At 39.5% G+C, this 25,074-nt stretch overlaps 1 protein-coding gene across 1 annotated transcript in view; it reads left to right on the plus strand.

Moving 5' to 3' along the window:
* The window catches only part of REEP3 (receptor accessory protein 3), a 99,563-nt gene that overhangs the window by 62,862 nt on the left and 11,627 nt on the right, over positions 1–25,074 (plus strand). Inside the window, exons 3-5 of the mRNA XM_043596446.1 lie at positions 11,515–11,591; positions 14,281–14,401; positions 14,573–14,686. Of these exons, the coding sequence (XP_043452381.1) occupies positions 11,515–11,591; positions 14,281–14,401; positions 14,573–14,686 (312 nt within the window). The remainder of the gene's footprint in view (positions 1–11,514; positions 11,592–14,280; positions 14,402–14,572; positions 14,687–25,074) is intronic.

Genomic DNA, 25,074 nt, shown 5'->3' on the forward strand with positions numbered 1-25,074 from the left:
ATATTTGTTATTCCAAATAAATCAATAATACTTTAAACAGCATAACAAAGCAAATTCTGAATTCTCAGCCAATGTGGATGGAGAGTTATTTTGGACCGAGAGGTCATTTCTTCCTAAAGTCTGCTCCCAGGAACAGTTCCCATAAGCAGATCCTGCTTTTTATGTCTTCTTTCCAACACTGCTTTTAAATTAATTATCAGTTAGTTTATAAACATTTTTGCACTTTTGCTTTCTTTCATGTTCCTCAAACTGCTGAGGTCAGGGATGAGATACACCGGACTTCTGTGATTCAAAATCACTGGGGAGGGGGCTCCTGGGTGGCTCAGCCGATTAAGCGTCCGACTTCAGCTCAGGTCATGATCTCATGGTTCATGAGTTTGAGCCCCGTGTCGGGCCCTGTGCTGTCAGCTCAGAGCCTACAGCCTGCTTCGGATTCTGTGTCTCCCTCTCTCTCTGCCCCTGTCCCGCTCATTGTCTGTCTGTCTCTCTCTGTCTCTCCCCCTCTCTGTCTCAAAAATAAATAACTATTAAATTTTTTTAAAACTCACTGGGGAGGACCAAAGCAGTGTCGTTGACAGAGCTTTCCCTTTCTAGTTACAGTCCTTCATACTTGAAGAATAATCTGTGAGCTCTTTGGCAGTGATGCCTGGAATCTGCAGGTAAACTATGTTGCAGCAACCTCAGCATCTGAAAGTATAACCCCCAAACATCTGAGTTTGGACAAGCTGTACAAAGTTAAGATAGTCTTAAATGGGGCAGGGAGGGAGAAGTACCTCAGAGTTGAGGAAGCTCAAATCAATTCTAGCCTAATTTATTCACCCCGAGCACATGCCCCATCTTTTTAAAAAGAACTCTTTTCAGCCATAGTCTCTATGCACTTGGGATTGAACTTCAACTAGTTTATTTTCAAGCATGCTTCTAACTTGGCACAGCTGTGGGAAAAATCCCATAACTGAGCCATCTGGGTTGGATAAAAGAGGGAGTTTTTCTATTGATTTCTCACATTTTGTTCCTTTTTGTTTTTAATGGGGGAAAATCATTATGAAATAACCAAATTATTGCATAATGTTAATGAAAGGGGAGAAATCTTTTCAACTCTACACTGTTTCTAAAGAATTCTATATTGGAAGGTCTCTCTGTTGTCTCTGAAATGTGGTATAGAATGAATGTTTTGGGTGAATTGACTTGAGTGAATAATAATGGTCAGAAAATAAAGTTCTCTTTGGGTGGTCTGAAATTCAGCAGTGTTTATTTCTTTTCAGACTCAGCAAAGATTCCCCCCCCCCCCCCCCACCCTGCCCAGGGAAGCATATTTTAGCATTTGATGATCTGGATTTACTTAGTGTGGTTATAATTGAAATCATTAGGCATATATAATTTTTCATTTTTTCATAAAGACCAGCATTAATTGCTTTATTACTCAAAGAATCTGAAGCTAAGAAATGTTGGAAAATTGTTTAATCTCTGATAAGTTTGAGAACAACTTTGACAAAATAGACTATTTTAGATGTTAGAAACTGCTGTTTGCAGTCCAGAGTTACTTGTTTGAGTCTTGCATCAATTCAGACCTTAGAATTAAGAAACTTTTAAGTAAAAGTCTTCCTCCATACTTGCTTCACCATAGGTACTGGGAACATGATGAGGAACAGGATGCTTTCTGTCCCTGTTGGTTATTACAGTCAGAAGACAGGGGCAGATGTTATAGAAACCGTTGCTCAGATATGCTACAAAGAAAAAGTATGGTGCACAAAGATTGTATATGACCTTTAGAGGCGGCAGAGTTAGGGAAGGCTTTCCTTTAGAACTGAAGAAATTTCATTCACACAAAGCCAATATATAGTATATAATATAACATGAAATAGTAGTAGTTATATGGTAGATCAAACATTATGCTAGTAATCAACTATTCCTTATCTTCTTTTACTAATCCCTCCCATGAAAGCTTCTTGGCAGCAGGAACACCTTGACATCAGAGTTTATGCCTATTTCATGTCAGAGGGCTTTGTTTATAAAAGGCCCTGAGTAATATTTCTCATTAATATATCACATAATTTTTCTTTCTATCATGCTAGTGTAATTTAGTAATTGTATCATTTAACATACATTACTGTTAACATCATTGTTGTTATAATATCACATGGGTCCTAGCATAGAAAGAATAATTTATACAAAGATACAATTTAAGAAAAATATTTTGGGGGCATCTAGGTGGCTCAGTCGGTCGGGTGTCCAACTTTGGCTCAGGTCATGATCTCATGGTTTGTGAGTTCAGGCCCCAGCTCAGGCTCTGTGTTGACAGTTTAGAGCCTGGAGTCTGCTTCTGGATTCTGTGTCTCCCTCTCTCTCTTTGCGTCTCCCCCATTTGTGCCCTCTCTCTCTCAAAAATAAACGTTAAAAAAATTTTTTAAGAAAAAATATTTTTTAATTAATATGCCATTTACTGCTATTGCCTTGACTCATAAATCTACAGCAAGATCCCTTCCCTCAGAACATTATTTCCCACTATATATTTGGAGCCTGTCCATCACTCTCAGTTTCTGTGATGGAAATGATGAGGATTGTTTTACAGTTGCTGTTGACTTTTTGTTTGCTTTATTTGGGCATTTAAATCAATTTCATTGTCTAAGAATGTAAATCATAAAAACTGGTTTCCTTTAAAAATGTTAAAAGATTATGAAATGAGGCCTACTTTTCTTTTGGCATCAAGGGTAGATAAATGCATACCTATTAAATGGAGCATGGTCTTTTGATAGTAAATTTAGCCTATGGGTATATTCATTTTACAGTGTTCACTGAGGCTTAAAATATCCTCTAATGCCTTTGAGAGAGTAAAGCGAAGAACGCCATCACGTGACTGTCTGGGTTTCTGAAATGCTAAAGCTTTGTATAAGCCTTATGGATTTTGAGTAATAATAAAGCAAGTGCTGGCTTGTTAAAAAAGATAATCTGATCCATCCACTATATAAACCAGAATGTAATTTTAGATACTATGGTTTTACATCACAGATGATTCCATAATCTCCAAAAGAACTTGCCTAATTATAAGAGTATATTTTCTTGGAATATAAATTCATTTTGATACTTAAATGATTTTAAGATTCCATTTGAGGAATCTTTTACTTATAAATATTGTATTTTCAATTAAAATATTCACATTTCTCTAGTCGTGAAAAATATAGTGCATAAAGGGTTCCAAGATTTAAATATGACTGCCATTTCATTGTGACCGCTTTCAAAAGAAGTTGATTACCAAATAGTTAGGAAAAATGGAAGTTACAGTCTTGCGTATAGTTAGCCCAGTTTACTAATTCTTATACTAAATATTTTTGAGCATCTTTTTTGTTCCAGGTACCATAGTAGGCATCAGGTATATTCTTGGGAAACAAAACAAAGTTTGCAAAACAGACCATCGAACAACCTTTCTCATGTAGTATTCCCACTGACGTTTATGTGCTTAATTCTTTGGATATCTTGGCCTCCCGCTCAGAATATATCCACTTCAATCTTTGCACAGATCTCTAACAAGCTTCTGTGTCTGACTTACTGGTCTACTGGAAGTAGAAAGGGATTGCCGCTGAAGCCATCCATACTGACAGTGCAGGTGATAATGACCAAATTCACACAGACAGAGCCACATTTGGCAAGGGATCACAAAAATAATTTCAAGTAGTATTTCTCTGGCCCTGCTCCAATCTGCTGCATGAGAACATCAAACCTTCCTATCCTCCAGATCCTTCTGAGAGTCCCCTGAAGGTGTCCCAACCAGAATTTCTTAGCATGGCAGTCCTCTTCTCTGTTTTCAGGGCACTGTGGACGTATCACCCATCACCACCACAGGGCATTAACCGTGCCGCGCATGGCAGCCGACGGCACTGTGACCGATGCGAACCTCATGCTACTATGGCCCTGCTTTCTCAGTCTCCACAGAGATTAGAGTTCAGCCTTTCATGTTAGGGTAGGCTCAGCTGCTATAATTGTAATGTGTAACAAAAATGCAACAGCTGAAGGAATATAGAAGTTTATTTCTCTCTCACATAACAGTCCACCTTAGGTGTTCATTTTGGCAACAAATCTTGTGCTGTCGTTCAAGAACTGGGGGGAGGGGGGCTCTGCCTGTCTTCAACACACAGCCTCCAAGGTTGCCCTGCTCTCTGCCCTTCCAGCCCACAGGAAAGGGGAAGAGCCTAGGGGGGAGATACCCCCACTTCTCAAAAGCCTCGGCTCACATTCAGTTGGAGAGAATTGGCCCCACCTCTCTGCAAAGGGCCGCTTCCCAGTCACATTTCTGCTATGACAGCAAGCTGTCACCTCTGTCTCCCTCTTGTTGCACTGTCCTAGACCTAGACTGCTGGCGGCCTCCTAGATCTAACCTCCAGAGCAGCTGAGGGCATCCTCCATCATGTGATCTGCAGCATCTGTACCCTAGGCTGCCCTCTTTCCCATCCAGATCAACAGCTTGTCTAAATCTTTACCATTGTCCCCAGATCCACCCTCCTTGCCACTCACACCAGCCCGAAAGGTTGGTGACCTGCCCCCTAGATACGGGGCCCTGGCTGTGGTCCTCTCCCCAACAAGCCACTCTTTCCTTCCATCCAAGTGGAGGACACATCTCTACCTCTGTCTCAAGCTCACTCTCCTTCCCAGTGTAATTCTTTTCTATCTCCTGTGGGATCTTGTTCCACTAAATATTCCTGCTTTCTCTGAAGAGAATCTTATCTTGCTGGTAAAGTTTTCAATCGTTGGGAGTGTAAACATGCTTTCTTTTGCTTCATGCTGTGTGTGTTTTTTTTTTTATTGCCCCTCTTTTTCCTTTTTAAACCAGATCTCTTTAAAGACTAGTTTATGTTACCTGCCCTGTCTGCACCTCCCGTCTAGTGTCCAGCCTTTTGCAATCCTTACAGAAAAGGAGCACACTGAGCTGTGTGCAGCCCACGTTCATTCAACAACTCGTCAACATGTACTCCTGAGCTCGATCTGTGCCAGGCACAGGGAATTCAGCAGTGAACAAAATAAAGGTCTTTGTCCTCCTGGAGTTTGCATTCTAGTAGGGAAAGGCAGAAAGTAAACATCTATCTGTTAGGTGTGTCAGTGATCTGTGGAATGTTCTAAAGACAAAACGGAGTCAGGATATAAGGGGGCTAAGAGGACATGGATATTTTAAAAGACCTCACAGGTAAATATTTGAGCAGAGATCTGAAGCAAGTGAGAAAGCAATCCACGTGGATTACTGGAAGGAGAGCATTTCAGGCCAAACAAAACAAAACAAAAAAACAACAAAACATGTAATAAGGCCCTGAGCATATCTGCGCATACAAGGAGCATATCTGCACATACAAGGGACAGTAAAAGGGCCAATATGACTGGAGCAGAACAGGGCAGGAAGGAATAGCAGATGAGGCCGGAGATGTAGCTGGTGTCAGATCCACAGGGTTTTCTAGACTAGGGTGAGAATTCTGATGGGAGCCGTAAGAGGGGCTTGAGCAAAGGAATGACATGATTTTGGTTTTGTTTTTTGTTTTTTTTTTTTTTAGTTTACTTATTTATTTTGAGAGAGAGAACACGGGGAGGGGTGGAGAGAGAGAGAGAGAAAGAGAAGCCCAAGTAGGTTCTGCACTGTCAGCACAGAGCCTGACCCAGGGCTGGAACTCAAGAACCATAAGATCATGACCTGAGCTGAAATCAAGAGCCAGATGCTTAACCAACTGATCCACCCAGGCGCCCCTTCTTTCTGTTTTAAGGAGAGACTCTGACTGCTGTATGCAGAATAGACCCCAAAAAGGCAGAGTGATCAGTTAGGTTGCTATCAGAATAATGCAGACAGGAGATGATGGTCATTTGGGCGGGGGAGGTATCTGTGGAAGCAGAGAGAAATCCATTCTGGGTAGATCAAAGAGATGACAGGCTAAGCAGTGCTGGCACCTTCCATTCACCCCGCCAGTGGACTTTCCTCTCCACATTCCACGTTTCTACACCTTGCTTATGGCCCAGGAGGCTGATCCATACAGACTGCATCATATCTGGCTTCTGTTTAGTTTGGCCCCTGAAAGGCTTCTGCAGAAGATCAGAAGGCAGGATGAGCATGAGGTCAGAGTACTGTTCTCCCAGTATCCTCCCTTCCTTCCTGCCACCAGGGGTTGGCTGTGACTGTCTACCTGAGGCTACCACTCTCCCCTACAGTTGCCCTCTCTGGATTCCAGGAAGCTTTCCCCTGTCCTCCCTCCTTCACATCCAGGGGTGATTCCAGTTCCTACTGTTGCTAACTCCAGGGTGCTTCAGTATCCTTTCATTGGGTTTCCTGAACCTTGCCCACAACTTTATAAATAGTCCCTTTAGTAAGATTTCCTCAGATTCTTACACTCTTGACTCATACTGGAAGCTAGGGCATCTAATGTAGTAAAAACAGCAGAACTTTTTTTTTTTTTAAGTTTATTTGTCCATTTTGAGTGAGAGACAGAGAGAGAGAGAGAGAGAGAGAGAGAGAGAGGGAGAGGGAATGAGTGGGGGAGGGGCAGAGAGAGAGGGAGAGAGCAAATCCCAAACAGGCTCCAAGCCATCAGCACAGAGACCAACTCAGGGCTCAATCTCACGACCCGTGACATCATGACCTGAGCCAAAGCGAGGCAGAGCTTAACTGACTTAACCAACTGAGCCACCCAGGCACCCCAAAACATTGTTTTTAATCACAGTTTTTTACTTGTTTTTCTTTTCCCTAGTAAAATGCTAAATCCATGAGGACAGGAACTATCATACTCGTGTTTCTATTCTCATAACATAAACTAGGGTTTACTACAGTTGTATCAGTGTTATAGGTAATGATGCCACCTGAGTCCTTAAGAATTGTCTAAACTATGTTTGATATGAAAGATTTATCAAAAGTGTGTGTATATCCATCTTAGTGCTTATAGGTATAATCTTCACCTTGTTGGATAATTCAGTTCTCTGGGACCAAAGAGACTTTTAAGAAAAAGTTGGGTATACAGCTTTCTTATTACTCATCCTCATGGAGATATTTAGACAGTGGTTTGCTGATTTTACAAATTGTTTCTGAACTAGAAAGATACTGTACTATTTGTTCCCACTTTTCCCAAGAACATAAATTTTTACCAAATAAAGATGATGCCAATAACTTTTTTTCCCCAGGAACTTAAAAGGTGTGTGACTTATTAACTTAATTTAACTTAACAGTTAAGTTACTAACTTACATTTGCATAACATTTTAATAGTGACTATATTTGGTTATATACATTCATAAGATTACCAGTGTGAGGGGCTTCTCGGGGGCTCAGTCAGTTAAACATCTGACTCTTGATTTTGGCTCAAGTCATGATCTCATGGTTCATGCGTTCGAGCCCCGTGTCAGGCTCTGCGCTGGCAGTGCGGAGCCTGCTTGGCATTCTCTCTCTCGCCTTCTCTTCCTGCCCCACTCCTGTGTTGTCTCTATCTCTCTCTCTCTCACACACACACAAAATAAATAAACTTAAAAAAAAAAAAAAGATTATCAGTGTGATCGTTTTCCTGCCAATTTTTGGTTTTAGTTTTGCATTTTGTTATTGATGTTTTCTGTTGATATAAAGAATATTTTATCTTTATTCTTCACATGCTTAATTATACTTTTATAGTTTTGTGATTGTTTTTTTTTTGTTTTTTTTTTTTGTTTTTTTTTTTTTTTTGACCTTGACTTCTTCCTTGCTATTTCCTTGGAGCAAAACCTTAAACAGTAAGCTTCATGGCCTTGAGGTGTAATTTTAATAAAAGCTGTGCTGAGTAATCATTTGGTATAAAGTCCCAACCAAATCCATTAATAGAAAAATAAGCAATGTCTTTTCAAGGTTAACTTCCTTTCTGGTTGCTCACATGAATAATACACACTTATTACATTCATTTAATTATTGCCTGCTATTATAATTTAAGATCCATATTTCTGGTAAGGACAACCAAAAAATAACCTTAAGTTTAAGAGCAGATTATCAAAGAGTTTGTTCATTAAGGACAAATTAATATACCATGGGGTTTTGCTTATATAAAATTGTTGTTAATCCAGGAAAATGTCCAGGAATACCCTCTTGACTGGATACTTTGTTGTGTTTTAACTAAAAAGACATGGCTAGGGACTCCTGGGTGGCTCAGTCAGTTGAGCCTCCAACTCCTGATTCAGCTCAGGTCATGATTCCAGAGTCGTGAAATCAAGCCCCCTATCAGGCTCTGTGCTGAGCATGAAGCCTGTTTAAGATTCTCTCTCTCTCCCTCTGCCCCTTTCCCCTGCTCACACTCTCTCTAAAAGAAAAAAAAAAATCTATTTTTAAAAGGCATGACCTTCTTTTTCTCCTTTTTTTATTCTTGACATTACTAAATATAAAGTGGGGTTTTTAAAGAGATAAACATTACATTCTTTAAAGCACTTTTATCTTGTGGATTTAAAATTAATTTCATAACTTCATTTGGAAACTGAGTAAGCACTTGACCGAAGCGAGCATGCGCTTGAAATCTGGGACGTTTAGCGGTTCTCATTCATTAGAGAACTAGTCATTTGGAGGTATCACCAGTCACTCTCCGTGCAGTCCCCTTTTCCTCTCTCTTCTCTATTAACCAGTAAATTATGACTACTCGGGGAGTTGTTATCCATTTGGAAACTCACAACGGTAACAGTGGCGGGAAATAGTGAAATAACGAAAAGTAACAAGCACCGACTTAAATAATTTTACCTTGCTGAAAGTTTCCTAAGCTTTCTAGAAGAGAGTCAATTTAAGCCTCCTCTTTCCTGGGCAAGAAGGGAACAGTTTACCCTGAAATCCCCGTGTTGAGTACAAGGAGGGGGACAGGGGACCGAAAAGATCTGGTCCGAAGGCCGCCGCGCACTGAGAAGCCGCCCCCTTGATAGACTTGTTCCTACTCCTGCCATTTCTTAGCTCACCGGCCAGATGCGGCTTGATTATTCAGGCCCCTCAGGAAAGTAAGAGGAGTTTACCGTCTTGTCTCAAACTCTGGCCCATGCAGCGCTCGAGTCTCCTCCAGAGTCGCACCGTGGGTGGACCGGTGGGGCCCCTCGGGAGCCATTTCTTTTGTAATTGGCTCGGTTTTTTTCAGTAAAGAGTTGTATAGTTTTAAAAAATTAAAACTCCTTAGATTCTTTCTAGCTGTATAAAACCTCATTCTTCTGTTTGCAGCCTTTTCTTTCTTTTCTTTTTGGGGAGAGGCATATAGTCAATCAGGGTACAAGCTAACCCTCTGAATACAGTTGAGAGGTCAAAGTGCTGAGTTAGTGTTTGGCCCTGGAGGGGCAGGTGAATCAGAGCTTGTCAGAGTATCACTTAACTTAAAAAAGGGAGGGGCAGGAGAAAGTATACATAGGATGAAAATCCCCATATTTGGACAAAAGCTTGGAATTGGTGGCAGTGAGAGATTTTAGAGAACCCATGAAAAGTGAACAACTAAAGAGTACATTTGGGCTGTTGTTTTGTTTTTTAATTTGAGATGACAATTGTAAATCCATTGCTTTGTTTTTCAGATATAGATAAGATGCCCTATTTGCTTTGGGCAATTTTTTTAAGCTTTCAGGAGTCTATACATTAGAGTAAATTGGTATGATTTCTATTTCATAATACATTGCTTCAAAAGTTATTCGTGGCTATTTTTAATTGATTTGTCCATGTAAATAGAAAACCATAAAAGCCACTTGAATTGTAATTCATTTCTATTGTCTATGGAATACCCAAACAAGCTTCTATATTAAAACTAAATAGTAGGTCAATTTTCTAGCTATTTATAGAGACCTAAATTTTTTTGTCCTCTCATTTGGAAGAGAACAAGGGAAGCAGTGGTTATTCTTGGATTTCACATTTAGCCAATCCTCACAAATTCTTTCTCTACATAGTATAATTGATTAATAGCACCAAATCCAGGGTCAGAGAGCCTGGATTCAAATTCCGGCTAAATGACCTTGAGCAAGTCATTTCACCTCTCTGTGTCACTCTCTCCTTATCTATAGTGGAAATAATTATGTTTCCTACCTTGTAATATTGCTGTGGAGAGTAAATTACTTAATATATGTGATATAGTTAGTGTAGTCCCAAGGCCATAGTTGGCATGGTTTTACATATTAGCTATTATTATAATATTGAGCAGGAGAGCAGAGATTTTAATCCTTAATGAAAATCCAACCTACTTGAGTGATAAGAGAGTTTGTGTACTCAAGTAGGTGGAAAAGTATAGTCGGGGAAATGAATTCAAGAAAATTAATCTGGTAGCATTCAATGAAAAGGATTGGTATAAAGAGACACTGGAGTCTCAGGGACCAGTTAGGATGCTCTATTCCAGGAAAGAGGTAAAAACGTCTTGAACTACTATCTCAGTCCATCCAGATTTCTGGAACAAAAATACCATAGACTAGGTGGTTTATAAACAACAGAAATATATTTCTCACTGTTCTGGAGGTTAGGAAGTCCACGATCAAGGCAGGTCTGATTTCTGGTGAGACCCACTTCTTGGTTCATAGGTGGCCATTTTCTCACTGTGTTCTCACATGGTGGAAGGCATGAGAGATCTCTTCGGAGGCCCTATTAGAAGAACAGTAACTCCATTTATGAGAGCTCCACCAACACGACCTCATCAGCTCCTGAAGGTGCCACCTCCCAATACAAATTTGGGGTTAGGATTTCAACATATGGATTTGAGGGGGAGGAGGACACAAACGTTCAGCCTATTGCAGCTGCCATTGTGGTGTTGGTAGAAGATGGAAAATGATATGTGAGAAGTTATAGGCTTACATATGGGTGAAAAGAATACACTAACTTGGGGTGCCTGGATTAAGCATCCAACTCTTGATTTTGGCTCAGGTCAAAATCTCACGGTTCGTGGGTTTGAGCCCCGCGTCGGGCTCTGCACTCCCTCTCTCTCTCTCTCTGCCCTTCCCCTGCTCACAGTCTGTTTCTCACTCTCTTACAATAAATAAATAAACCTTTAAAAAATAAATGGTTAAGCATTAAAAAAGAGAGAGAGAATACAGTACCTGATTTTCAAACTGGGTGACTAACATTATGGATGTAATAAATCCAGGATCGTTCTTTGGTTTCTGAACAGTTTCTATATATTGAGAGTTAAGGAATGTAAAATTAAAAAGACAAGTCAAGATTAAATGTGGTCATATCTTATTATGCTGTTATTTATATAACAAGTAAATGGCTAATCGTCATCCATAAAGAAGCACGTTGATAAGAGTAAGATCTTTCAAAGAACTTTCCTCCAGTTAAGAAAAATCTATCCTATTGTGCTGATTCTTTCATTCAGATTCCTACATTATATTGTGTCAGGACTGGCAATTTGTTATTCTTTGATTCTTGTCTTGTATCCCAAGATTGTTGATGTTGTGATACGAGGAATTCAGACATAAACCTATTGAGAATTAAACCATCAACTTCCGCACTTGGTCCAACTATAGATGTGGAAACATATATGTAATTATTCAGAGTTGCAAATAATTTTCATCTGTTATTTCATAAGTATTTTTATTATTTCCAGGTCCGATGGATGATGTACTGGATTGTTTTTGCTCTCTATACTGTGATTGAAACAATAACAGATCAAACAGTTGCTTGGTAAGTTCTAGCACTGAGAAAGGACCAGACTATAGATACCTCATCAGGTGTCCTGAGTTCTTATCCTGCCCTTGGCTGGTAACCCGGTGAATTTGATCAAGTTACTTACTTATCCAGTGTTTCACTTTCTTTCTCTGGTTTCCCCATAAGAACATTACTTTCCTTACAGTCCCCCCTCCAATTAAAGCAGCTCATGTCTCCCCTTGGGTTGCTCCCTGCCCTCCTCCCACACAGGTCCCAATATCTTGGAATACAAAAACTTAGTTGTCATCACCCTTTTTCCACAGGATGACTTGAGGCTATTTTTATCACTTCCTAAATGACTCCCTCTTTGAAGCCCACAGCATCTGGTTCTAAACTCCCTCCCCATCCTTAAAACTCTCAACTACAAACATTCAAACTGGATGACGTCAGCATCCACGTGGACGCCCACTCACCACCAGCTCCTTGGCTGCTCTGTTCCAAATAGCTGAGACAAAATTAAAGCATGTTTGTACCCTCAAGGATTTAACATTTTACCAAGAAGCGATACCAAAGGGAACAATTTGAATCTCCTGTGCCATATTTCACTGGTGCGTTTCCATCTAAACCTTATCATCGCTGGAGAAGTCCTCCTTTCAAAATCTTTAAACTTCATACCTTGCCAGTATCCTAAACTGCCCTCGCTGTACAAACCTTCAGCCTAAATTAGCCTTTCTTTGTTTCCTTTCCTGGGCTACAAATGCAGCACCCCCAGAACATCATTCAGCTGCTCTCATGTAGGTACCAGTTTGACCCTCCCCATTCCCTTTACTTGCTGTTTCCCTGCCCTCCTATATCTGTTTCAGACACTTGCTGTTCTCTCCTTTAAACTGTCTTTCTGGCTTTGCTATTCTCATCGTATTCTCACAGCACATTAGGTCATATTGGATTGCTAGGAAAAAAATAAAGAAGTCACCAGACTTTAACGTTCTTAACAACTTGCCCTTATGTATGAACCTCTCTGTGTCTGCAGCCATCTTTCTCTTCTGACTTGAAATGTGAGTTATTCTTCCTCTGTCCCATAGCTCATTCATTTACCTGTTAAGTGTTTGGTGGAGAGTTTTGGGGGAGGGTTTTTTGTGTGGTTTTAAATGGCAGAACACAGATTTCAAACCATGCTAGGTCTCTTAAGTTTCCAAGTTCTCTTTTTCAAGACTTCTCATATTTTCCTGATTGCAAATGTCACCTATATATATTATTAAGAAGCGAGTGGTGTACAAAAAGTTTACTGTGAGGGGCGCCTGGGTGGCGCAGTCGGTTAAGCGTCCGACTTCAGCCAGGTCACGATCTCGCGGTCCGGGAGTTGGAGCCCCGCGTCAGGCTCTGGGCAGAGCCTGGAGCCTGTTTCTGATTCTGTGTCTCCCTCTCTCTCTGCCCCTCCCCCATTCATGCTCTGTCTCTCTCTGTCCCAAAAATAAATAAACATTGAAAAAAAAAATTAAAAAAAAAAAAAAAAGTCAAAAAGTTTACTGTGAATAGCGAAAGCCCAGAAACTCCTCTGTAACTGCGCCATGGTAAAGACCCTTTGTTGACTACACAACAGCTTTTCCTTACTGCCCTGGACCCCTCTGCCTCATCAGAAGAGCCCAGATTTGTTCAGTTAAACCATGTATCTTAATAAACTGTGTCCCATGGGATGCTAGCCCCTGTGGTATATTGTTCACTTTTGCTGTGGCAGCAAACAACCCTAAAGTCATGATGGGTTAGAAAAACAAACATGTATTTCTTGCTCAACTTATGTAAGGGCAAAAGGTTGGCTGCAGCTTTGTGGGGCTCAGTTCAGTTTTAAGTGTCTTCTCGTTTCAGGCCCAAGGCTGAAGGAGCAGCTGTTTCATGGCAGAAAGCAAAAATTTAAAGCAAGAGGTTGGGGGTGTTGGGGTGAGGAAGTCAAAGGGCATTTAAAGCTTCTGCGTGCATGTGATATGTCACACTCACATTATGTTGGCCAGAGTAAGTCACATGGCTAACCCCGCAGTCATTCCTCGAGGAAGTGCACTCAGCCCGTAGGGAAAACACTGCAAAGTCACATGGAAAGGGGCATGGGTAGCTGACACTAATTCCCAGTCTACCACAATGATAATTCCATTCCCCTTACAAGTGAATGATTGTCTGCCAAGTGCCGTTTTCCGGCCAAATGAGACTGGAAGGGGAGTTTTGGGGGGGAGTGTTGAGAAAGAGAAGGACATGTGTTCATGGGGTAACTTTGTGCCCTTGGAGTATTACAAAGCTTCCTCCTGGCACTTGGAGAGATGTCCGGTACTGACGCCCCCGTTGGGCTCTGCAGAATGGTGGCTGGTATACCTTACTGCCGTGGTCAAATGTTGTTAATGTTCTCTCTGGACTGCTACAGTCAGCGGGCAGCTTGCCTATGGTTGCTTATACAGTTGTAGTAGAAGTTTCGGAATCTCAGCAGGGATCAGGTCACTCTTTGCTTAACTGATTTATAGTTAATGAAATTAATTCGTCAATTCAAACATAGTTATTTCCTTAATCACTCACTTTTACATGTGAAAACTTAACACAATGACTGAACTTTCTTAAAAGAAAGGGTGTGTGTGTATGTGTGTGTGTGTGAGTGAGAAAGAGAGAGAGAGAGAGAGAGAGAGAATGAGATTTCCTCATTGTAGTTTATTTTCACCAGTGGTTTTTTCGAATTTTTTCTTGTTAGGTTCCCCCTGTACTATGAGCTTAAGATTGCTTTTGTCATATGGCTGCTCTCTCCCTATACCAAAGGAGCAAGTTTAATATATAGAAAATTCCTTCATCCACTTCTTTCTTCAAAGGAAAGGGTAAGATCTATAAATCCATAAATCATTTGTTAGAAATGGACATCATCACATGTTTTGTGCTATTAAACAAGTAAAACTATTATATCTTCAGGGAAAAGTCCTTGTTTTTGGCTTGTTGACACTATTGTTAAATAAAATTTATACCCATGAGTTTGTTTGTTTTTCCCCCAGGAGATTGATGACTATATTGTACAAGCAAAGGAGCGGGGCTATGAGACCGTGGTAAACTTCGGGCGTCAAGGTTTAGCTTTCGCAGCCACTGCTGCTGTCACTGCAGCGGTGAAGGTAATTGTTTATTTATGTTTTTTATTCGATGTCACATTAAGTCAATGGACAAAGTAGGGTGGCTTTTTATTCTAGATCATTATAAACTTTTGGCAGAATTTTGCTTTGCTTATTTTTGTAATGTAAATGATAATTTAAAAAACATTTTAATGCATGTGTTTTATAACTGCTCAATATTCTGAAAGTCTTAACTGATCACAAAATGAGAGCTAGTTAATATATAAAACCATACCTGAAGATGTCATTTTGTCATAATTTTCCTACTTTATAGTCTTAAAATAAGGTTGAGTAAATCACCTATAGTAAAGATGACCATTCTTTCTTTCCCTGTCTCTGGTCTCTCTCTCTCTCTCTTTCTCTCTCTCTCTCTCTCTGTCTCCCGATGGCAATGTCTTGGTAGGATTTCTGGCTTACTCCTGCACCCCTACTTCAACCAATTTGAGGTAACTGATTATTCAAAATAAGGCATGAAAAAATTCTGTTCTTAAAACTTGAGATTTTACTTAGCCAGTTACTAATGTCATGTGTTGTGTTTTTTTGCAAGTGAAGTTATCAAATGTATGCCTTCTGTGAAAACTTGCATTATGGCTTTTGGATTTCTTTGCATGTAGTAATTAGTGTGGTTTATTTTGAATACCATAGCGTAATTGATTTTGGTGTCTAGTATATGGAAAGAAAACAGGCTTCAGATCCTGAAAATGCTGAGTGTGACTTTTTAAATAACTATTGGTGATTTACTTAACCTCTGTGTTCACTGGTTGCTTCATGTATAAAAGAGGGGTAATATACCTGTCTGCCAGAGCGTATGAAAAAGCACAGTGCTTGCCAAAACATAGTAGGAGTCCAATAAACATTAATATCATGTGTGTGTCTCTCTCTTTCAAGTGAAAATTTGAGTTTGTTGCTATGAAGTTAAATTGAGACTAAATAGTATTCCAGCTTCTGAGTTAGACTTTTTCAACTTGGTTATCTTGAACTAAAATAACAACGCTATGGAAATAAATATTCTAAGTGGTGATTCTGCATAATAGGAATGGTGATGGGATATAAAATGTCAGTGGGGTTTCCAGAATGATCCTTAATTTTTCAGAGTGAACTTTGGCTCAAGTACAATTAATATGATCAACAAAATTAAAAACCAAAATTATATTCGGGGCACCTGGGTGGCTCAGTCGGTTGAGCATCCGACTTCGGCTCAGGTCATGATCTCACAGTCTGTGAGTTTGAGCCCCACGTCAGGCTCTGTGCTGACAGCTCAGAGCCTGGAGCCTGCTTCAGATTCTGTGTCTCCCTCTCTCTCTGCCCCTCCCCACTTGTTCTCTCTCTCTCTCTGTCTCTCTCTCTCTCTCTCTTCCCCCCTTTCCCCCCTCCCTCTCCCTCTCTCTCTGTCTCTCTCAAAAATAAACATTAAAGGGGCGCCTGGGTGGCGCAGTCGGTTAAGCGTCCGACTTCAGCCAGGTCACGATCTCGCGGTCCGGGAGTTCGAGCCCCGCGTCAGGCTCTGGGCTGATGGCTCGGAGCCTGGAGCCTGTTTCCGATTCTGTGTCTCCCTCTTTCTCTGCCCCTCCCCCGTTCATGCTCTGTCTCTCTCTGTCCCAAAAATAAATAAACGTTGAAAAAAAAAAAAAAATCTAAAAAAAAAAATAAATAAATAAAATAAATAAACATTAAAAATCTAAATTATATTCAGATTATATCCCCAGAAGTGTTACATTCAGAATTAAGTGTAAACTTATTAACTATGCAGCCCTAGACATGTAAGACAACTGTATCATTAATGATTATTAACTATCAGCACTTCAGTGAAGAATAGTTTACCTGTTACCTGGCTTTTAAAGGCTTTTTCTTTTATTAGTATAGATATACTAAAAATTTTAATCTTATTGGACTGTTATCCATTGTAAAAGAAGTTCATTTGCTTTTTTTTCTTGCTTAATGAGAATACATTCCTGATTTCCATGTGTCCTAAAAAAGAGCATCCAAGAGACATAATATTCAACAACTAGAAATTCTACCATAAGACCACAGATGCAGTTATTGAAGAAATAATACAATAATATTTCCCAGAACTGAAGGACATGATTTCTAGATTGAAAGAACCCACGGGGCCTCTGGGTGGCTCAGACAGTTAAGCATCTGACTCTTGATCTCATCTCTGGTCTTGATCTCACCTTGGGAGTTCAAGCTATGCCCTGGACTCTGCACTGGGTATGAACCTTACTTAAAAAAAAAAAAAAAAAAAAAAATAGAAAGAGCCCACAAAGTACCCAGCACAATGAATGAAAAAAAGACTGACTGTAAGCAAGGTCATTGGAATAGTCCAGAGACACTAGAGACAAGGAAAAAGTGTTTAAAGATTCCAAAGATAAAAAGTATGTCATATCCAAATGACCAAAAATCGGAAAGGCATTAAATTTCTGAATAGTGACAATGGAAGCTTGAAGACCAAAGAATAATACCATCCGTGATGCCATAATTTTCACCCTCACATTCTGAAACAGTCAAGCTCTCAGTCATGTGTGAGCTTAGAATCAATCTAATTTTTTTTTAAAGCATGCAAAGTCACAAAATTTACCTCCTATTCATTCTTTGTCAGGGTAGATATGCTCTGCCACAATTAGGGAATAATCCATGAAGAAGGAAACCCATGGTATCAGGAGATAGGGTATCTAGCACTGAAGGGAGGGGACAGTACTTCCCAGAATGTACATCTACATAGCAAGTCAAGTGCAATTGGCCGAAATTGGATGTGATGGGTGCAGGGTGCCAGGAGAGGTATCTCAGGGGAATATATGAGGATGAGAGTATCTAATAGGTTTAACCCTATGCAGGGATGATACTTAAATTAGTCAGCACATGCTACAGCCAGTCAGAAGACACTGAACACCACGAAAAATATACCGGAGGCAATGTGAAGAGGGAGGCATAGCATGACTAATCAAAGGAGTATTTTAAAAACGGGATAATTGTTGACTCTGGAAAATAACAAAAGTTATATAAGAAAGGAAGTGTAATAATGGAGCATGACTAGGCCCAGCAGCAAGCAGCATTTATATCAGAATCATGAGAACACAGACTGTAGATTGAACAACTGTGATTTTGCTCTCTCAGGAAGGTGGAGGAAGGAGAAAAGGAAGTGGAAGAGAAAGAAAATCCTCACCTGTCAGCTAGGAAAGTAAAGGGTTTGATTTTTTTTTTTTTTTTTTAACATTTATTTATTATTAAGAGACAGAGAGGGATGCCTGGGTGGCTCAGTTGGTGAGCATCCGACTTCGGCTTAGGTCATGATCTCACAGCTCGTGAGTTCGAGCCCCACGTTGGGCTCTGTGCTGACAGCTTGGAGCCTGGAGCCTGCTTCGTATTCTGTGTCTCCCTCTCTCTCTGCCCCTAACCCACTCGCGTTCTGTATCTGTGTCTCTCAAAAATAAATAAACATTCAAAAAAAAAAAAAGAGGCAGAAACTGAGCATGAGCATGGGAGGGGCAGAGAGGGGAGGAGACACAGAATCTGAAGAGGGCTCCAGGCTCTGAGATGTCAGCACAGAGCCCCATACAGGTCTCAAACTCACAAACCCTGAGATCATGACCTGAGCCGAAGTCAGACACTCAACCGACTGAGCCACCCATGTGCCCTGGAAAGTAGAGGGTTTAAAGTGGTGCCTTCAAGAGGATACAGAGGAGAAGGGTACCAGGGACAAAACAAGAAAGCCTGTCGCTTTCCTTTGTTATAAAATGTACTTTTATTTGACTTTACAAATGAAGTATAGTTGATCGCTGAACAATAAGGGTTTCAACTGCCTGGGTCCACTTACATGCCAGTTTTTTTTCAATAAATTCAATACAGTCCTCTATATGTATTTTCTCTTCCTTAAGATTTTCTCAGTAGCATTTTCTTTTCCCTAGTTCACTTTATTGTAAGAGCACTGTACATAATACATGTAACATACAAAATACATGTTAATCAGCTGGTACTAGTGAGGCTTCCATTCAAAGGAGTCAAAACTTGTAGGCAGATTTTTCACTGCCCGGTAGTTGATGCCCATAACCCCCACGTTGTTCAAGGGTCAAATGGTACATGTATTATTACCCGCCCACCCCGCCACAAAGATGCTTTCTCAGTTTAACATTTTTAAAAGCATCACTCAACATGATTCTATGGCAAAAACCTAAACATTAAATTTCCACTTGAAAAATTGCTTAGAAAATATGGACATTTTAGAACATTGTTTTGGGAAATGTAGAAGCATACAAATTGCATTTTTCCTACTCAGTTCAACACTTAAATGTAGTTTCTAGTCCTGCTACTCTGTGAAACACCTTCCTACATACATATTGTGACTATTTCATGGGATATGTGTTTTACTTTCACTTATGTTTATTGCTTCCAAACCCTCTATGTGGGGGATCAGAAAAATCCCCACTAGAGCCACCTGGGTGGCACAGTCAGTTAAGGTCCAACTTTTGATTTTGGCTCAGGTAATAATCTCACACGTTGTGGGGCCCCATACTGGGCATGGAACCTGCTTAAGATTCTCTCTTCTCCCTACACATCTTTCTCCACAAGCCTGCTTGCTTAATCCCCATTATGTTGTCTTATCCCCATCCCTTCCTCATTTGTTTTTATTTTATTCTTTGCTGCCATCAGTGTTTAGCATCCTGCACATTTATTCAACATCTGCTGGTTTAATGCCTACTGTATGGTCGGTGCTGGGGATGCAGCCGAGAACAAGATAGATACGGTCACTACTCTCACTGCCTGCTGTCTCGCTGAATGTCTGTTTTCATTAACTGAAAATTTTATCTCATCTTTGGTTGCTAAAAGCTTTCCCCTTGCCCTCCATTATTAAAATAAGCATTAACTCACAGAAATACTTTCCTTTAGAAAGGCTATAAAAGCAATCCTATACCTATATTTCTCTGCTTTCTTCTTTGTGATTCATGGTTTGTGTTTATATATTTAGCATCATAAAACCACCTCTCCATTCAAAGGCAGGAAATAGCATATGAGCCATTCATCTAAGTCACCACTGCAAATCAAATGCATGTCCCATAATTTGAATTGGTTTTGGAACTTTCCCTCCTTGTCTGTGATGTGGTGGTCCTTTTGTTATCAAGATCACTATATGTCAGGTAGCCCTCACCATTCTCAGCATGAACACTGTGAATGTTGGCTTCAGCCTGGATTTTATTCATTAGGAATAGTCATTAAATATGCCAAACATAGCATAATGTTAATACTATTTGCCTCAGTTTGTACTGTGCCTATTTTCGTGTAAGTGAAATTAGTTTCATCTCTGGAGATGTCAAAGAAAGGCCCTATGATGGAAGAAATCACTGAACCAGACACTTCCTACTAAAGAGTAAATTGAAACTGAAATAGAAAATAGGTCAAGTTTAAGGAGAAACTCCAAGAAAGCCAGTAGTAAAGCTTGAGAATTAATTTATGATTTTTACAACATATAGTTTGTTAAAAATATCTTTCAGGCTAAAAATGATTGGACTCTTGGTATGACCTTTAAAGATCGGTAATACTCCCTGACTAGGATTCCCAAGTTGAACCACCTGAGCATGTTAAAGATGAAAATAGGAATCTAATCAGAACATTTATTACACCGTAAAGCAATTTTCTGAAAATGTTACTCAGTTCTGTGACCTCATTACCAGGCATCTGTTCACAAGGTCAGTGTACAAGTTTATTTTGGCTGAGCAAAGCAGAGACATATGAAGGACCTTCAAGGATTTTGCTGAGGATGTTCAGCATTCCATAGCTTTCACATGAGAAATGCAGGTGGCTTTTGTACAGATGAGCAACATTACTACCAGATAAAGGGCCGATGAAGAAAAGTACCATTATAACGTCATATTAACCATCTCTGACTTTTCTCTGGCAGCCTTTTCTTAGCAAACTCTTTAGCAAATATTATTTTAAAAAATCAATTATCACAGAAATTAGAGCCTTCCAGGTAAAATTGCTAAAAGCTAATAAACTTTAAATGATGATGATGATTAGGTCCAAATCCTGACATCTTGCTGTCTGCCTTAATGACTTTCTGTTTGTGAAAGGATTTGAGGATATTCACAGGCTTAGTATCATCCATTTAAAAAGAGAGCATTTGTGCAGACAATGGAAAGAAGGGTCAAACTATTTTCCCTACAATCTAGGGAAGCAGAATGTTATAATGAATATTTAATTCACGAATAGTCTGGTTATCTGCATTTTCTAGCCCTGGTTCTGCCCTAATTAGTCATGAGATTTGGGGCAGATCATCTGCACTGATCTAAGTTTTAATTTTCTTACCTATAAAACAAAGAGGTGATACCTGACTTCTGAAACCTCTTCTAGTTCCAAAACAGTAGTTGGTTGTCTCCCTGGGAGAAGATTTTGCCCCCAAAGGAACATTTGGCAATGTCTGGAGACATTTGGGGTTGTCACAACTGGGGTTGTCACAACTTGTGTCTAGGGGGTAGAAGTCAGGAATGCTGCTTAATATCCTGTGATCCAGCCCCAAATTATCCAGCCCCAAAACAGCAGCAGTGCTGAGACTGAGAAAGCCTGCTCTAAAGGTACAATGAGTCAGAAAAAAGGGAAAGGACATATAAATATGTATAGATAGTTTGGTGTGGGCTACAAATAATATACTTCCTTTTTTATGTTTTTGTCTGTTACAGATGTTCTTTGATAAATATATATAGATATACGTATATAATCTTTAATGTTTATTTTTGAGAGAGAGGGACCACAAGTGGGGGAGGAGCAGAGAGAGGGGGAGACCCAGAATCCAAAGCACACTCCAGGCTTTGAGCTGTCAGCACAGAGCCCAACGCCAGGCTTGAACCCACGAACTGTGAGATCATGACCCCAACCGAAGCTGGATGCTTAACTGACTGAGCCACCCAGGCGGCCCTTTATTGCTTTAATCTTAAAACCACTAAAATTTATTATTCACTTAACAGGAATGCAATCAATTCCATTCTAGGCTTAATCAGATTAATTCTCGAATGCCCTTAGAAGAAAAGGATATTTCGCTAAAAACTTGGAAGTAACCTTGTCTGCATTTTAATGTAGTATGTCAGAGATCAACAAGAAATAGAGCTTATTCATTATTGAACAGTATAGTAAAAATTATTCTGTAAAAGCTTGCTTGTAAGATTACAAAGATTGTTTTTAAATTCTTAAAAAAATAAGAGAGTAAGTTGAAGTTTTTATATAAAACCTAATAAGCTCAGTAAATTCTTATTTAACACAAAATATAATCATTTTAACAGTGTTTAACCAGGAAATGAAGTATTTAAACAAAAGCAGAATAAAAAAAAAAAGTAAATAAATAATAAAAAAACAAAGAATTGTTTGGGAGTAGCAAAGTTGGAATTAGTCATACATACAGGGTCCCCTTTTACCACTTCTCAGCTGAAGAATATTTCCCAGAGGATGAACATGTTAGATCTGAACCCAGGACCCCAACCCAGTCAGCCCCTTATAAGTGTTCTCATTTTAATTAATTAATTTATTTTGAGAGTAAGAAAGAGAGAGAGAGAGAGAGAGAGAGAGAGTGCATGTGTGGGTGGGGCAGAGAGAGAAAGGGAGAGAGAGAGAATCCTTAGTAGGCTCCTCACTGTCAGCACAGAGCCCCATGCAGGACTCAGGGAGATCTTGACCTGAGCTGAAACCATGAGTCAGGCAACCAAGGGACTCAGCCCCCCCAGGTGCCCCGCATTCTCATTTTAAACGGATGTTCTGGGCCCATTCAAATTCAAACCCTGAGAACTTTGAGTCACCCAAAGGGTTTAGGAACACTGCTGCTGGTGATGATCATTTTTAATGTAAACTATTCTGCAAAAGTGTTCTTAATTATTTTGATTTTTGTGTTCTCATCGTAATCTTTCTGTTCCTTTCTCTTCGATTTTTAGGATCAATTTTAACACAAGCAGTGTACATGCAATTCTGTAGAGAATAGGACCTAAAATCTGAGATATTGACTTCCTTTGTGGATGGTAACTCCCTTCCTCCTTATTGACTAATGACTAAGACTAGTGTTTCCACACATCTTTTGCTCCGCAAACTAGAACGTTTCTTCATTTTTCTTATACTTCTTGCTTAATACAGTGTAAACCAAATGGAAGAAAATAAAGCATTATTAATTTAAACAAAACCTCAGTACTTTTAGCATTGTTATTGACAAGCAACTATAAAACCTACTTGTTCCCTCAAAATAGAAAACAGTGTTTCTCTTAATGATGGGAGTAAGGGAGTGGATATAGGGAAGATGAGCAGGAAATAGATCAGAAATTCTTACAGTACACACAATACAATTAAAACTTCACCATGAAACTAGAAAATGTTCATTCATTTGGAGAGTTGTAGCCAGGCATTGGAGGAAATTAAAAGAAACCAGGATCTCATCCAGTTTATAATAAATAGTATTCAAATCTAAGACAACAAACAAATAAAAACTTCACTATACCATCTATTTATGACTAATTTTTTAATATTAAAGAAATTGTTGAGAAAAAGAATAAAATCGTCCATCCCATCTGCCTAAACATCATACAGTTTCTATTTTTGCGTATTTTTGCTGCCTCATTAAACCATACTACTTGTAACTTGTAGTTGTACTTGTACAACTACATACTTGTAACTATATTATGGATGTGATTTAGAATTCAGAGGTCAGGTCAGTTTCCACTTAACATTTTATTATGAACATAATTTCTTTGTTAGTAGACTTTTTTGTGCTGAAGATATTAAAATTGGAGGGAATAGGCCTGCCTCTAAATGTGAATATTTTAAAATTACACTTCTTTAAAGTGATCACATTGGATATTTATAATTTATGTCATGTTTCTGAAGTTCACAATACAGCATTCTCTCTTCACACATTAGTTCTATTCTGAGCCCCTGAGAACATATATAGTGGAAAACCCAGTTTTTTGAGGTGATAATGACTTTTGAAGTGTTGGGAGTCCTCAGAAAGTGTGTACAGCCCCCTTTTGCTTTTCCCTACAGTAATTGGCCTTCCTTTAAGTCTTGAGGACATTGATAATACCTGGGGCTACAGATTTGGTTACTTAAGAACTCCATTAAAATTCAGGCTGTAAATAGCTCATCCAGATACCTCAGGGTCGGTCATTGCTCACCTTTAATCTAAACCCCGCAGCAAACCCCTGGCGGATGGTGTAGTCGACCAGTGTGAATACCCACGACCACACCTGGAGTTCACTGCCCAACCTCTCTTATCCAGGCCAGTGGGTACATTAAAACCCACTGCTGTCTATGGAGAACTCTCTAGCCATCAAGAGCAATGAAAAAGAAGAGGCATAAAAAGAATATTTAGTTTACTTATTACATGCTCACCGTCGGTACCATACCAGTATGCCAGGAGAATGCAAGAAGCCTAAAATTAGTTTCTGAAATTCCTCCTCTGAAGACAGGATATACACAGCACAGCAATAGAACTAACAATAATGTGTGAGTTCATTTGTGAGGCATGCTCTAACTAATTTATTGATTATACTCGTTAAAGATACCAAAGTTTGTAGATGATATCATGTTAGATTGATTCAGTGGCAGTTTGACTTACTTGCATTCTGAGATGTTCTTTCTTGAGGGAGAGGGTTTGGATGGTTACAGCCAGTCTTGGAAAGCACCTGAGTCAGATAGAGGGTGTCCTAGATGTGCATACCAGTTACCATCTGTTTGGCAGTAGGTAGAAAGCCAAGAATTGCTGTGAGGGGGCACAGAAATACAAAGGTGGGGTAGAGAAAATGACAGTTGTGAGCAAACAAAAGGGTCTGTTTCAGATGTGCACTGGTCATTTCCTTTTAGTGTGTCTCTGATGTCTTCTTTCACGTGTCTTTAAAGGGACATCTGATAAAGAGGAAGAAAGTACAATGGATTAAACCATAACAAGAGTATTTACTTATTTATTTATTATATTTCAAGTTTTTATTTAAATTTTAGCTAGTTAACATACAGTGTAATATTAGTTTCAAGAGTAGAATTTAGTGATTCATCACTTACATATGACACCCAGTGGTCAACACAGCAAGTGTTCTCCTTAATGCCCATCCCCCATATAGCCCATCCCCTGCCCACCTCCCTCCGGCAACCCTCAGTTTGTTCTCTGTTGTTAAGAGTTGTGTTTCATGGTTTGCCTCCTTCTCTGTGGTTTTTTTTTTTTCCTTTCCCCTATGTTCATCATCTGTTGTGTTTCTTAAATTCCACATAAGAGGGAAATCATACAGTAGTTTTCTTTCTCTGACTGACTTATTTCACTTAACATAATACACTCTAATTCCCTCCACATTGTTGTGAATGGCAAGATTTTGTTCTTTCTGATTGCTGAGTAATATTCCATTGTACATATATACCACATCTTCTTTATCTATTTG

The sequence above is a fragment of the Prionailurus bengalensis genome, chromosome D2, assembly GCF_016509475.1.
Source record: "Prionailurus bengalensis isolate Pbe53 chromosome D2, Fcat_Pben_1.1_paternal_pri, whole genome shotgun sequence".
NCBI classification, from domain to species: Eukaryota; Metazoa; Chordata; class Mammalia; order Carnivora; family Felidae; genus Prionailurus; species Prionailurus bengalensis.